The 15,532-nt window shown below is 43.1% G+C and overlaps 1 protein-coding gene across 5 annotated transcripts in view; it reads right to left on the reverse strand.

Annotated features, from left to right (window-relative positions):
- Window positions 1-957: 957 nt before the first annotated feature.
- AHCYL2 (adenosylhomocysteinase like 2) overlaps window positions 958-15,532 on the reverse strand; it is a 166,686-nt gene continuing 152,111 nt past the window's right edge. For all 5 annotated transcript variants that reach the window (XM_084786348.1, XM_084786352.1, XM_084786349.1 and 2 more), the window contains exons 13-17: window positions 10,027-10,125; window positions 6,477-6,545; window positions 6,307-6,385; window positions 4,703-4,823; window positions 958-4,189 (exon numbers count right to left, since the gene is read on the reverse strand). In XM_084786348.1, the coding sequence (XP_084642474.1) occupies window positions 4,183-4,189; window positions 4,703-4,823; window positions 6,307-6,385; window positions 6,477-6,545; window positions 10,027-10,125 (375 nt within the window). In that variant the 3' untranslated portion in view covers window positions 958-4,182. The remainder of the gene's footprint in view (window positions 4,190-4,702; window positions 4,824-6,306; window positions 6,386-6,476; window positions 6,546-10,026; window positions 10,126-15,532) is intronic.

Below are 15,532 nucleotides of genomic sequence, written 5' to 3' on the forward strand. Positions count from 1 at the left end.
TCTATGCACCATGAGCATGCAGTGCCAGCAGAGGTTGCTGGATCATTAGTAACTGGAGTTACAGATGCTGGTGAGGACCTGGGTCCTCTGAAAGCACAGCCACTGCTCTTAACCACTGAGTTACCTCTCCAGTCCTATTTTAAGCAGTAATTTTTTTAAAAATACAACAAGCTAATAAAACTTTAACACAGATTAAGTAATACACGGTTCACAAGCAAGTGAACTATAAGAAAATTACCCTCAACGGCTAACCTTCCAATTGTTGAGACAGAACAGGCAACTGGACTCATATTCCAGTTACTGATTTAGAGATAAACTTCTACCTGAACCACTCCCCCCAACACACACACTTTCCTTTGGCTGAATACGGTCTAATTCCGCTGTTCATCAGATCTTTGTTCCCACCAGAAGGACAACACAGTATATTGGGTGACCTAGATCCACGCTTTAAGATTTGTTGTTGTTGTTTTTACTTTTTAAAAACCCCACCGCCCTCATCTCAAGGTTATGGTTCTGAGGTGTGTTCCTTACACACATAGCCAGATGTGGGCTGAGGTGGAATGTAGGGGAGGGACAAGGTACTTGCTAGCAGAGTGTCTCAGTGTAAAACAAGACAACCTCAGTGCAGTCCTTTAATCCCAGCACTTGGGAGGCAAAGGCAGGTAGATCTCTGTTGAGCTTGGAAGGCCAGCCTGGTTTACAGATTGAATTCTAGGACAGCCAGGGCTGCACAGAGAAATCTGGGCTACCTCCTCTTTTTTGAAAAACAAACAAAACAAACACCCCCCCCCTCCCTGCAAGACTCTCAGGTGATGGTCACTTAAACATATCTGGTGCTTACTGCATCAGCTTTCTGTATCTTCATCCTATGGCAGGTAGCCTTGCTAGTTTGTTCCCCACACACCTCGTCCCTGAGTTCCTAGTTCACAGAAGCAAGTGGCATTCTCAGGACACAGATCAGTTTTAAGAATACTTTATTTTTTGAGATTACATAGTCATTATTGCTGATCTAATACAATCACTTAGACATAAAGATTTCCAAGAGCTTCTCAGAACTGTGATCCTTAGAGCTTTCGTTCCTTTCAGTAAGATGACAATAAGAACTAGATGATTATTTATATAGATATGTATATATATATATATATTTTATACTTGTCATTATATAATTTGCTGGTGTTATCTATTTTCTTTCCATAATTTTCCTTTATTAAAAAAGCTTAATGCAACAATGCATTCTGATTATTTTTTAAAACCATGACAAAGTTAATTCTGAGGAAACCACAGGAGCAGCAATTTCAGATCTGTTCAGAGAAAAGCCAAGCAGCAAAAAAAAAAGCTTTGCGGGAGTGTGTGGCCATGGGGAGCCGTGCTCTCACAGGAGGGAAAAACATGAGGAAGGAGGAGGGCAGAGGGAAAGTAGATTAAAGGCATTTTGTTTAACAAAAGAAAGGGAACATATTTCCACTAGGAAAGCAAGAAGACCTTGAAGTAGCACAAATTCATTGTAGATGTAACCCCTTGGGCCAGGGCCACATGCCTAGAGGCAATCAGCCTTCTTTTCCTTGCCTCTTGGTAGCTAGGGTGCATCTCAGAGGAGGAGGTGGAATAAGAAGAGATTTGTGCTGATTCCAAGGTTATAGGGAACAATGATTTGGTTCTAGCATTAGGACATATAGATAGGAGTAGGAGTGTGTTTAGGGTGTACCCCGACTCCCCAACTCCCTACAAGCCGTCTGTACTGGGGATTCTCCCAGGCCTGGCACACGCTTATCAATGTCCTATCACTGACTTCCATCCCTATTTCTGGCTGCTTTCTTAATGGTTGATGACACAGAAGTCTCCAGATAGAAGGGAACAGCTGTCACCTGTAACTCACAGGCAAATACCTCAACCACGGGCAGCCGAGTGCAACTTAGCTTAGAAACCCATGTGGCTGCACACTATGGTGTGGCAGGGCATACTCTTTAAGAACCTGCCATGGGATGCTCTGTAGAGAGCAAGGCTTTGCTGAAAATAGGCAGGTTATGACTTGGGGCCCAGGCTAGATACCTGCCTAATGAAATCTGCTCTGGACATAAGATGAGGCACAGAGACCTGAGTCTTTTGCTAAAGAGATACAATTAAGAGGCAGCCAGGCATGGTAGCACATGCCTCAGGAGGCCAACGCAGGAGGACTGCTGCGAGTTTGAGGCCAGCCTAGGTTATAGAGCGAGACTACCTCACAACAACAAACTCCAACAACAATAACAAAAACCTAATAGAGGTGGTAGTGGGAGAGTGATACAATCAGCTATTGATACAGAAATCAGAATGAGGCAAACAGAATCAAATATCCTGCAGGAATCTTCAGCCTTTATGATCTTCCTTACAAAGCAGAATACAGCCACATGATGCCCTGAGAGGGATCCATCTTCTGGGCTGAGCCAGCACACCATTTACTAAGACAAACAGCCTGCCCAAGTTCTGTTTCCCTATCTTCAAAAATAAGGACACTTCCAGACTAGCTTCCAGGGCACACACAAAGGGCAAGGGACAATGGAGATGGTGGTGGCAGGGGAGAAAATCTAGACAAAGTTTTAGTGATTCTGGGTGTCCTCTGTTTGAATGGCCTTGGTCTTGAGACTTTGGAGCACAACAATATAAGAAATACATGGAAACAATCACTAGACTTCTAAATAGAGGGGCCACAGAAAGACTCATTTAACACAAGACTCCAAGGGTTCCGTGTTTTAATTCCCGAAACCGGTGGATCCCAATGGTAACCTTGAAACCAGTCAGTCACTCTCCAAAGGAAATCCCACTCTTGAGTGGAATGAGAACTTTCACACTGTTTACATTACTATTTTATAATGCTGGAGTTACTTAAGAAACTCCCTGAAACAGAATCCTTAAACAGAAGGGGCCAGATCATAAAGATGCAGCAGCAGCAAAGAAAGATGAGCTATCAGATTGCACGTCTCACTTTCACCAATGGCAACAGCCAAAGGGAGGAACGTCTGATGAGGTTCAAACTAGATCCCCACCCCCTTCCCTGGTATCCAGTGATTGAGCCCAGGGCCCATACATACTAGGCAAGTGCTTTACCACTGAGCTATATACTCCAAGCCCTCAATCTAGTTTTCACCATCTGGACACACTTTAGAGTCACTGGTGGTCTGCAGCCAGGTTGCAAAGTCTTTCCTAGAAAACAGGCAGACTTGCTTCTTTAGGAATCAAGCTGTACCCCACACCAAAGTCTCAAGCTTCCAAATCTCTACCAAACATTTTTGCCAACTCAGTTCCAGAGGTCGCTTCTGGCAGCAACACAAGTTTCAGGAGGCACCAGCCCCATCAAGCCCTCCTTTTCTGAGACAGTGCCAGTCTGCAGGGCCTCCTAGGAAATGGTCCAGGTAAATGACCAGGAAGCAGAGCCATTGGCCCAGTGGAGCTGGTCTCCGACTTCCTGAGCAGAGTTTAGTGGGGTTAGAAAACAAAACAAATGCCTGGCCAACACCAGAGCTACTTAGGTCATGGAGGCACAACCCTCTTGGAACCAGAAAGCATTGAAATGGACATAATATAGGAGGAGAAGAAAGAAGCCCTGGGTAAGAAGAGAGAGCCCAGTAGGCACAACACAGGCACAGCTGAGTTCTTGGTGCAGCTTCAAGACCTTACCACCCCTACCACAGTAGCCTTTCATAAGAAAGGCAGTGGCAGTGACTATGAAGGCTGAGAACTCAGGCCCTGTTAAATCAGCGGCTTCCAAAAGGCCTCACCTGGGAAAGGACCAAAGCTTTGAGAAAGGCAGCTGCTGAAAATTTATTCCAGAAAACCCTAAGTAACAAGGAATCTGGCATCCCTGAACTAACTCCTGAGCCTGGAAAGAAGAACAGCCATCGCTGAGGATTCCACCAATGGGCAGTGATGCAAATGATGCACCAGGAATGGTCGGCCCATTTCTTTCCTTCCTCAGCCTGTCCTCGGTGGCTCTCAAGGCCCAAGGAGTAGTAACCACACTCTGGGCCAAGGCTACAGGCAGCGGATTCTAGATTTTAATAAATAAATAACCTAACACATAGTATGAGCACGGCGGGCAGCTCTGATTGGAGAAGCAGCTTGCTGGGTTCTTCCTTGGATAGTAGTGGAGTTTTAAAAGGCTTGGTTCTATTCCTTAAAATGTCTTCTGGCTTGCATTACAGGAACTCAATACCTGGAGGGAAAAAGAAAGATGAAACTGATGCTATCTGCCGGTGGGGCTGGAACATAAAGGAGTCTGCCTAAAGGTGTAGCAAGGAGACAAGGGTTTTTAAAAAAATGTGTATGGTAAGTAGATACCTGTAGATATCTGTGGCTCTTTTTAATATTCATGAAAAAGGCTATGGGCCAGCGAGCCTGCCAAGCCCCCTGGGACCCACATGGTACAAGGAGAACTTCCTCCCACAGGCCGTTCTCTGATCTCCGCAGCAACATGCATCGTGCACATGCACCCACCTCCCCTCAACACACAACCACAAAGCAAATAAATAAAAATGTAATTTTCAAAGGCTAGTATTTGGAGGGAAAGAGAACGTCAATGTTTAAAGAAGATCTCAGAATATTTGAGGTGGGAGACATGGAGTCTGAGTTCATGTAAAGGTATGTGGTAGAATATGCAAGGATTAGCTGTACCCCAGGAAGCTCTTCACTACCCAGCCTTCCCTGATTTCTGGGGAGCCCAAGGCACCTGTAGTAATTGGGCTTGAAGGGCCCATTCTTGTTGAGTCCCAGATACTTGGCCTGTTCATCTGTCAGCTCTGTCAGGTGGGCATCAAAGGTGGGCAGGTGCAGGCTTGCCACATACTCATCTGCAAAGACCACAGAAGGCAGGGTGAGCATCCTGCTTCTGATCTGGCTGCTCTCCTCCAGCTAGGCCTTAAAACGCTGGAAGACACGTTCCAGTTCTTGGAGATGAGAAAACGTTTGACTTTTGCTCTTAGGGCTTCAATTCTAAGGGATGAGTGCCTTCAGCTTCAAGTCCAGTGACTCTCAAAGCCAAGCATTTTTTTCCCCAAGAACACTTCCCACCCTGAACTTTTTCCCCAGAAAAGAAAGAAATAATGGGATATCATGGGACTTAAAAATGAGATACTCCACCTTTAGTTCTGCCTTGACAGCTATACTACATTATGAAAATACTAAATTAACACCCATGGGAGTTGGGTAGAAATATCAGAAAAGGATCTAAAACCATGCACATTTATATGTTTTGAACACATTGTATTTACAGCTTCATTATACATCCAAAGAGAACACGGACTGACTGCTCTGTTCATTTCATACCTTCCAAACTCTGGTAGATTTTTGTTTTTGATTTTTTTCCTTTTTTCCTTTTTTGAGACCGAGTTTCTTTATGTAGTCCTGGCTGTCCTAAAACTTATGTAGACTAGGCTGGCCTCAAACTCACAGAGATCCACCTGCCTCTGTCTCCTGAGTGCTGGGATTAAAGACATGGGCCACCACACCAGACCAACCCAAACTGTATTAAAGAGAAAACATAGCAACTTGTAACAGCAAAACCAAAGCTGATTTATTTACTGAGTTTATAAACACAATGTATCTATCACTTAGGTGCCTGAAAAAGGCTCTTTAAAAATTTAAGATAATTTAGTGTTTCTATTATACCAATCACCCACATAATTAACTCTGAACAGGAACCTGTATTCCTTAAAATAAGAGGCTATTGTGTCTCCGAGGCACAATCAGCATGTTCGGCTGTTAACTGAAAGGTTTGTGGTTCGAGCCCACCCGGGGCCATGTGACACAAAGAAGAGGCTATTCAGCATCTTAGAACTGAAGTTAGGCAAAGATCACAAGGCCAGAGGTATTCTCTTTTTGGGGAATGTTTTCCTCCTTTGAGGTTTTTGCATACATGATACCTTAAAAGAGAAAAGTCTTTAAGATTCAATTGGTAGGCCAGACATGATAGCACATACTATAATTCTAGACAGAAAATAGGAGTGAGCTCAATGCCAGCCTTGACTACATTGTGAGACGCTGTCTTAAAACATATAATGTGATGCATTGCAATAGGGTGTAACAAAATAATTCTCAGGCAGGTGCTTTAAATCACAGCAAAATGCAAGAACCTTCTTAGAAAAACCTATATGGAAAATTACACAGGTCACCTTGGAATAAAGTCTAGAGTCCTAGCTCCTACTTTATATGATAAGGATATATTTTCTTCCCTCCCTTCCCTACCCACCCCACAGGAAGTCAATGCCTCCAAGCTTCCTTCAGCTTCTGACAGTGAACTACTTTGGTGAGGATGGGGAAGGAAGAGCAGCTTACCCATTTTCTTGGGCAACAGGTACACATCTTGCTTATAGCGCCCCTCGGGAGCATTGTAAAGTTCTATCAAGGCGAGAGCCTAGAAAGGCAGAAACATATATACTACATCACCTTCTGCAGCTGTGGAAGCGGCTTGCTGAAGACCCTCTTCAGCCTGCTGTAGAGCTTACCTGAGTGGTAGCAGTGATGGAGAGCACAAATGTAGGCACTGTGGAGCAGCTCAGGTTCAGTAGACGGCCCTGGGGACCAAAAGTGAGGACAAAAGGGCATCAGGACACTTGCTGCCAATTTCCATCTCCTTCCCAACTGAGACTGCTAGACAAAGCAGGCACTCACCAAAAGATTAATTCATATCCTTTTAGCTACTTTCCTCTGTCCCCCTTTTTGAGACAAGGTCTCTCTGTATAGCTTTAACTATCCTAGAAGTTGCTATGTAGACCAGGCTGACCTCAAACTCACAGAGATCCTCCTGCCTCTGCCTGCCAAGTGCTGGGAGCAAAGGCATGAGCCACCATGTTTTAAGTGTTTAAACATTTTTAATCTAAAATTTATTTTTTAACTGATATATCAAAGCAAAATTTATACATACTTATAGGGTACCATGTAATGTTTCCATATAATGAGTACATATATCTATTTCCTCAAAATTTTTTCGTTTCTTTAAATCCTCTCTTCCAGCTTTTTAAAATATCTAGTTCATATCTGTTACCTATCATTACAGTATGAAGACAATACGACAGAATTATTTACACTCCTGGCCACTGAAACTCAGCATTCTCTGATCATCCTCTACCCCAACCACCCCACAGTGCCAAGACTCTGGCAACCTTTGGTTTTTTTTTGTTGTTGATTTTTGGTTTTTGGTTTTTTTTCTGATTTTTGTTTTTGTTTTTTGAGATAGAGACCCATTATGTAATCACAGAACTCTCAGTTCTCCTGCCTCAGCCTCCTGAGTGTTGTGATTACAGAGGTGTGCTACTATGCCTGGCTTACCAGTATTTATTCTTCTCACAAATTCTATGTGATCAATGTATTGGGCACAAGGCTCATAAATCTGGTGAACAGACTATTCTGACTTACTTAGACATTCTCTTGCTGATTTATATTTATTTGCTACTAAAAATAATGCTAGATCTAACCTTTTCTTTTGTAGATAGTCTTATTATATACTCTAAACTGTCCTCAAACTTATTAAGTGACCAAGGCTGATCTTGAACTCCCAGTTCTTCTGCGTCCATCTCCTAAATGCTAAGACCACTACTTCCGGCCTCTTAACCAGCGCTTTCAGATCACACAGGAGGATTTGGATTATGCATTACTTGTCTATGTCTGGTTGAGGTCTCATTAGCAAATGACAGGAGTTTCCTTTTCTGGTAGGTTAGCATCCATTGCATGCATGTACCACATCTGCTTCAGTCAGCCCCACTTCTTGGCTGATGAGAACAGCCTGCAATGAAGTCCAGGTGTTTGATGTGCTGACTTTGTTTCTTTAGATGTATAACAGCAGGATTACTGGAGTACACAGAAGTTCTGTCGTCAAGTTTTGAGAGCTCACACTGTTTTTTCATAATTTGCTGTCTTCTACCTCTTTGATAATGGCAATTCTTTTAAAAAATATTTATTTATTATTTATTAAGTATACAGTGTTTTGCCTGAATGTATGCCTGCATGCCAGAAGAGAGGACCAGATCTCCTTATAGATGGCTGTGAGCCACCATATGGTTGCTGGGAATTGAATTCAGGACCTTTGGAAGAGCAGGCAGGGCTCTTAATCTCTGAGCCATCTCTCCAGCCCCGATAATGGTAATTCTTACTGGGATGGCAGCTTAGTTTCATTTTCCTGATGACGAGTGGTGATGAACAGTCTCCCTTTGTCTGTTGGCAATTTGCATGTCTTCTTTGGAATTAACTGATATCTAAGTGAAAGCACTGAAAATTTGATAAATGTTCTGCTTAAATAACTTGTGGGAGTATATAAAAAGGAACCAAGGCAGTCATATGACATTGGGATTGTGCAAAGGCTTGTGTTTCTCTCTCAATTTTCCCATTCTCTAGAGCAAAATACCCTTATTCTGAGGGTTGACATTTCTTTGACTGTCTCAGGAAAGGAGCGAGTCAAGGCAAGGAACAATCTCTTCTGGCTGGGAGGGGAAACAACTGTGGGTTTATGAAGCTGTGATGACTTTTGAGCTTCTTAGTTTTTCTCTCAGCTCCAAAGGCAGGTAGCCTTGAATTCCAAGTGGACAATAAAGACAGTAAAAGAGCTAAAACCTGTTCCATGATTTATTTTCTTTCTTTCTTTCTTCCTTCCTTCCTTTCTTTCTTAAGTCTGACTACTGTTTTTGCTCAGCTATAAAGCCAAAAACACCTCTAGTGCCTGATTTTATCACCAAAATTGCCAAGAGGGACCTCCCAGGGCACTTTAGAAATGTTGCCAGACAGCGGGCTGACGTCAAGGCTATTAATAAACATTTAACAACCTGTTCTTCTCTATCCATACACACGCCTTCCCAGACATACCCTAAAGCATTTAAGAATGTTAGCTAAGCGAGGACAAACAATAAAAAGAACAGGAAGGGCATGTAAAGTTGGCCTAATGTGCCCCTAGGTAAGGAGCTGATACTGTTTACGTTCTCATATTCAGTTTCTTTAATAAAAGAAATAAAAACCAAAGGAAACTGGAACCCAGGAGAGGTCTTTCTATCCCCTTGATATTTGGGGTATTTTCTTAAAAGAGAAAGCTTCACAGAAAGAACAGGAAGCACTCCCAGTACCCAGGAACCCTGGGCCAGGTGGGCAGAGCCTTCACTGCAGGAAATTTGGTCATTAAATGACAAAGGCTACAAGACATGCAAGTCAAGACTGTGTGAGGGCCAGTGAGGCGGCTCAGTAGGTAAAGGTACTTGCTGCCAGCCAACCGGACTACCAGATTTTGATCCTCAGGACCCACATGGTGAGGAGAACTGACTCCTACAAGTTGTGCTCTGACCTCCACAAGCACAAGTGGTAACATGCACATGACCCTTTCCCACCCCAAATAAAAAATAAAAGTACTGGAAATACAGCTCATGGTAAAGCTCTTGCCTAGGATGTGTACATGTGTGAGGACTTGAGTTCAGTTCCTAGCACTGGAAAAAAAGAAGGCAGTATGTGTGAGCTGGATAAACAGGATGGACAAGTATCCACCAAGCAACCTTAACAGAATGAATAAGCTGGGTACCTAACCACACATCTGGCTCAGTTCATCAGTTCAGAAGACACTAAAATAGAGACAAGACACTAAAACAGAGACAACTACCAGCAAAGACACGACTTTCCCAAAGCTTACCAAAGACAGCCTGAGTTACAGCCAGGAGTACCTACATTACTTACTGACTCAACCCCACAAAAGACGCTATCTCTCTGGAGCGTCACTCACACCACTGTGAGTGGTGTGGCATTGACTCTATCTGCTAACTCCTTCCACAGTGATAGTCATTATCTGACTCATCTTGGAGAGTGACACAAAGACAGGATAATTGGTGAAAAGTGAGGAACCAAAATAGTTTCTTAATTGCTGAATGGAAAAAAAACTTTCACAATGAGAAGTAAAACCCATTAGTAAAGCAGTTAACACTGTGCTTAAGAGAAGAGTCAAAAGAAGCAGGGACACCAGGAGGAGGGGCCGGGAGGGGAGCCTCTCCTGTCTGTGGAGCAGCCCTGCGCCAGCTTCAGTCTTACCTCTGCCAGCAGTACTATCCTTTTGCCATCAGGCCATATCACGTGGTCAACTTGGGATCTTACTCTCTCCCAGGTCAGCTCTGGTGTCCGCAGGCTGGCCTGGAACACACATAGTGAGAACATCATTAGCTGTGGCAGGTCCCTCACGCTGGGGACAGAAAGATGTGGAAGGGAGCCATTTCAAACAGCAAGTCGAAAGAAGCAACCAGCATGCCAGATGGAGAATACCTGTCCTGGGTTGGTTAGGACTGTTCCATTTCTGAGAATTTAATCTTAGGCCCAGCCAGGGAGAGATCACTCAGGATGTCATTCCACAACATACACTGTACGCCCACTCTCTGCTGAGCACAGTAAAAGGTGCTATGGAAAATACAAAAGAAACCAAAGGCATGGTTTCCACCTTCAAAAAGCTCACATTTTAGTTGGGGACACAAAACAATACATATGTGAGAAGAAAATACAAAGCAGCATGCAAACAAGTGCAGATTAATATGGTGCAAACTGAATGCATAAGTGCTAGAGACAGAAAACAGAAGATCAGAGCCAAGTGGAATTAGCTGGAGAAGGCTGAACGTCCTAAACACAGCATGCTGAGGACCACAGTTCTACCCGCATGGCCCCGGGTCCCGGGTTACATACACCTTCTCAAAAGGCTGGTTTACCCTACAGCAGCTCTGTGCCCTAAGTGCAAATGTGAGGTAGCTTTTAGAGGAAATTCTAGTGGTGGAGTAAAGCACCTAATGGCTCACCCTCTTTCCACTTCTGTATATTGTATATTCAGAGAACAAAAGAAAAGACGGTAAGTTTATTATCAGCAGCAATCAGATGACAGTCACAGGGTGTGTAGACTGAGGACAACTACCTCCTTCTTCAATAAGCAATGGCTGAAACAGAAAGGGAGTCCATATTCCAAAACTACCCCATTAGTTCATCGGGCAGAACTGAAAAGTTCTGCTAAATACCAATCCTCAGACAAGAGAAACACTTTCAGTTACACAGCAGTTCTAGGCTCTGTAATGAAGGACAAATGCTGAGAGGGGAGCATGCGTGATTTCTGCATAGAGAACATCTTTTCATGTCTAAAACTCCAGAGTTAAATCTCCAAACCTCTAGACACACAATGGAGTTTAGAAAATCATGGTCTCTGTTTCTAAGGAAATGGCAATCTAATAGTGCAACAAGTGTATTTATGACCAGATTCATGGTCTGGATCATTGTTTCTTTATTAAGTATGTTAGAAACACACATTTTGAGTCATAAGTTTCATAAATTGATTCAATCATTAAGAGCTATTTCACAATAACTATCAAAATGTTATAGATACCTAATTTTATCAATTAATTTAATTTTTAGACTCTTATAACAAAATATTTAATGCCTAAGAATTTTAGTCTAAACCAGGTGTAGTGGTGCATGCCTTTAATTCCAGCACTTGGGAGGTGGAGGAAGGAGAATCAAGAGTTCAAGGCCAGCCTGGGCTATAATAAACAAAAGCAAAACCAAACAAAGAATGGTCATTCTAACATTATTTATAATGGCAGATAAATCTAAACCAATAAGGGAATGACTAACTAAACCAGCTCCAGTGGGTTTATGTAATGCATTAAAAAATAGTAAGAAGGCAAGGAAGAAGAGAAAGAGGATGAAATAGTAGTAATGATAATAGTCATCCTAACAGCAACAGTAACAGAGGTTTGATATGTAGCTTACTATGCTATTCTTGCCCAGCACATGTGAAATCCTAGATTTGACCCCTAGATTAAAAACTGTAAGCAAATGACGTGAAGAGTTAAAAATAACTGAAACGGGGACTGGAGAGATGACTCAGCGGTTAAGAGCACTGGCTGCTCTTCCAGAGGTCCTGAGTTCAATTCCTAGTAATCACATGGTGGCTCACAACCATCTATAATGTAACCTGATGCCCTCTTCTGGCCTGCAGGTGTACATGCAGACAGAGCACTGTATACATAATAATAAATAAATATTTAAAAAAATAACTGAAGCAAGCGGACAACTGAAGAAGTTAAGGATATATAAAAAATGACTCCTTTAGCCTTTGAAAATATCACATGGAGGGGTATGAGCGCCTCTGGCCAAAGAACACAGCTCTGTGGTGGCACAGGCATTTTATATTGAGATAAGATGTTGAGCAGTCCGGAACTTCCTTGTTTCATATATTATTTCCAGGGGAAAAGCAACCTCCATGACGGGGAGCAAAGAGCTGACAACATGATGCTGTGAGTATGCCATCTTAGGAAGTACTCCGTGGGAGGAACATGGTGGAATCAAGGAGTGCACAACTGTTTATGAATGTAAGAAAATGGTTGCCGGTGAGAAGAGGCAGTATAGTAAACAGTGCAGGAAAGGCTACAACACAGGCATTGTTGCAACACCCTTGGTGGTTAATTTAAAAGGAGGTTTAAAAAGAACCCTGGGGAACTTATCTCCACTTTCCAGGGCAGGTCAGTGTTCTGACTATGGAGATGCCTAGTTGGCAGTCACACTCCCTGCTGCTGTTTCCTTCCCTATGGTTGGCACAAGAATAGCTCTTAAAATCAACCACCTGGGGCTGGGAGAGGAGTTCAGTGGTGAAACATGTGTTTTGAGGTTCAGCCTCAGGAACCACACTCTGAAAAGGGTGGGGGCAGGGGGTGGGGGGCATTAAACTGGCTTCGCTGTGGATTCACATTAATGCTTCTGCTTAGGAAGATGCTGTCTCCCACTGTGGAGATGTTCTGTGCCAGCACACACTGATCTTACATGGTTCTGAACAGTGCACAGTGTCTCCCCGCAGGGAGCACAGCTGTGGTTCCAGGCCTTTACAACAGAATCGACAGCACGGCTTTGAAAAGCATTCTTTGAAAGTGTGCATCTGTAATGATGCACTTGATCCACTTGAGCTGTGAAGCTGGCAATCACACAGGTCTTCCACGTGAGTCAGGAAGTATGAGAAAGAAAGAGCTGGCCAGCAAGTAGCCTACAGCAGGCTCTCCAGTAGTCACAGAACTCATAGTTTCCAGGGGAAAAAGTACAGCTTTCTAAATGGCTAACATTTTTCATGAACTATTCTCTCCTGAAATATACAGCAAGCACTATCTCAAAGTTAGGCAAAACCAAAAATTCCTACCCAAAAGAGGAAAAGAAAAACCTAAGTAATTTTTGGGAGAGGGGAGACACACTCAGAGGCTGTCACTGCACACACAGCCCACGAGAGCCTGGAGCTCTCTAGGTAACCTAAGCAAGCCTCAACCCCATCCGCCTCCCACCTTGACCCCCAAGTACTAGGGATTTACTCTAAATTTTTATCACAAAACTCTGGCTAGGCAGCAGGTGAATCTCTTTGAGCCCCTATAGGTTGAGACCCTGTCTTAAAAACCAAACAATACAAATCTAGCTGGATAAATGATACACAGTAACACTAACTTGATTTATAGAGAATTTCTTCTCTAAATTTTGGTTACAGAAGATCAATTATCTATCTGAATGAATATTTACTAAGTAATTCTACATATTAAAACTAAGGTGACTTACAGAGAATCTCTTTTCTCTGTTCACACTCTGCATCTAGCTGGGTCAGCACAGCCCACCGGCTACACAGGGCCTTTCCACCTCTACTGCTTCCCTGCCGAGTCCAGCAGCACCTCCACCATCTTGGGGAGCCTCCCGCTGTCCCTACGCCTACTCACACCCAGCAGGGTCTTCTTTACACAAAAGCCACCCTGGCATTTAAAAATATACATCGGATAGATTTTGTTGTTCATTTGTTAAACACTGTCCAGTGGCATCTCATCTATTTAGATAAAAGTCTAGTTACTGTGACCCACAAAGCTCTGCCTTATCATCACCCCAAGTTGCCTCCTCTACCCTCACCCACTTTCCTGTCCATTTTGTCACTGCCACCAGACTTTATCTTTGAAGGTTACATTTACTTACTTATCGATCACTTACTTCTCTTTGTGTATGTGTTGGCATCTACACGGTGTGTGTATGTGTGCAGGTCAAAGGAAATGGTTCTCTCCTTCACGTGGGTTCCATGGATTCAACTCAGGCTTTCAGGGCTGGTTGCAAGTGTCTATACCTGCTGAGCCATCTTGCTGGCTCTACCACACCTTCTTGGGCTCTTTTACTTGCCACCTTGGTGTTCCCCCCTCTTTGCAATGCTGAGGCTGAACCCGGCCCTTGTGCACTCATTCCAGACAAGTGCTCTGCCCCTGAGCTACATCCCTGCTTGACCATTCTCTCTGAATACACAGTACTCAGATGCCTTGCTCTGCCTTTCATTCAGCTTCCTGCTCCCAATATTATAGCCACAAAAATACCTTTCTTGGCCATTTCAATTAGAAGAGTGTTCTCAACACCCTTATCTTGTTTTTCATTCAATACAACACAGACAATAGCTGTTGACTTATTTATTATCCATCTCTCACACAAGGATATAAACTCCATAAGCAGCAAGATGTTGTTCAGTTAAAACTTGGTATAGAGCAGGCCAAGTATTCAGTATATACTTGCTAAATAATGAATGAGCGTCCTAGTTCTAACTATTGGCTGAGTGTGCTACTTTCTTGTTTGTGTTTTTGAGAGAGATCTTATTATGCAGCCCTAGGTGGCCTTGAATTCCCAGCAATCTGTCTTACCTTTCTGAAGGGCTGGGATTACAATCTTGAGTTTTCTGTTACCTTAAGCTTTGTTTTACATGCTCTGTGACACCACCATTGAACACTAATAATTAACTTTCAAAAGCCCTCTGGGCAGCATCTTCTCTGGACTGTTTAATTTAGCATATGAATTCAAAGGAAAAAAGAGATGGCTCTTGGCTCCTGTTGTGGCAAATATGTAAGTCTACCTAGCACTAATGGCAAAACCAAGCCTAGTTTCAACATGCTCTCCAGGGTGATCCTCTTTCTTCCCCCCTCCGAGACAGGGTTTCTCTATGTAGCCTTGTCTGTCCTGGGTCCTGGACTTGCTTTGTAGACCAGGCTGGCCTCGAACTCACAGAGATCTGCCTGCCTCTGCCTCCCAGAGTGCTGAGATTACAGATGTGCGCAACCAGCAGTTTGATGCTTCTATTTAAAATAACAACCTAGGGCTGGAGAGATGGCTCAGCCGCTAAAGGCGAGGCTCACAACCATAAATATAAAATAACCTAGTGCTCTGTCTCTACCATGCTCTACTTCGTTTTCCTGCTGTGTTTTTACTTTTTAACCTTAATAACTTTATTTGTTTATTATGTTTACTTTTATTCTCACTCACGCATAAGCGCTAGGAGGACAGGAACTTGTTATGTTCACTGACTCTAAGCACCTGGAACTGCAGCTGCTGTTGCCATCACAGAATAACATCTGTGGCCTCCTGACCCTTATTCTGAGGAGTCATTCACATCTTTAAAGGGGAAACTAGGCCCTGGAGTCAAGACACCTGAGTTTTGTTTCTTTTCTTCTTCTTTTTTTGTTTTTGTTTTTTGTTTTTGTTTTTTTTTTTTTTTAGACAGGGTTTCTCTGTGTTG

The sequence above is a fragment of the Acomys minous genome (assembly GCF_964271855.1).
Source record: "Acomys minous genome assembly, chromosome: 6".
NCBI lineage: Eukaryota > Metazoa > Chordata > Mammalia > Rodentia > Muridae > Acomys > Acomys minous.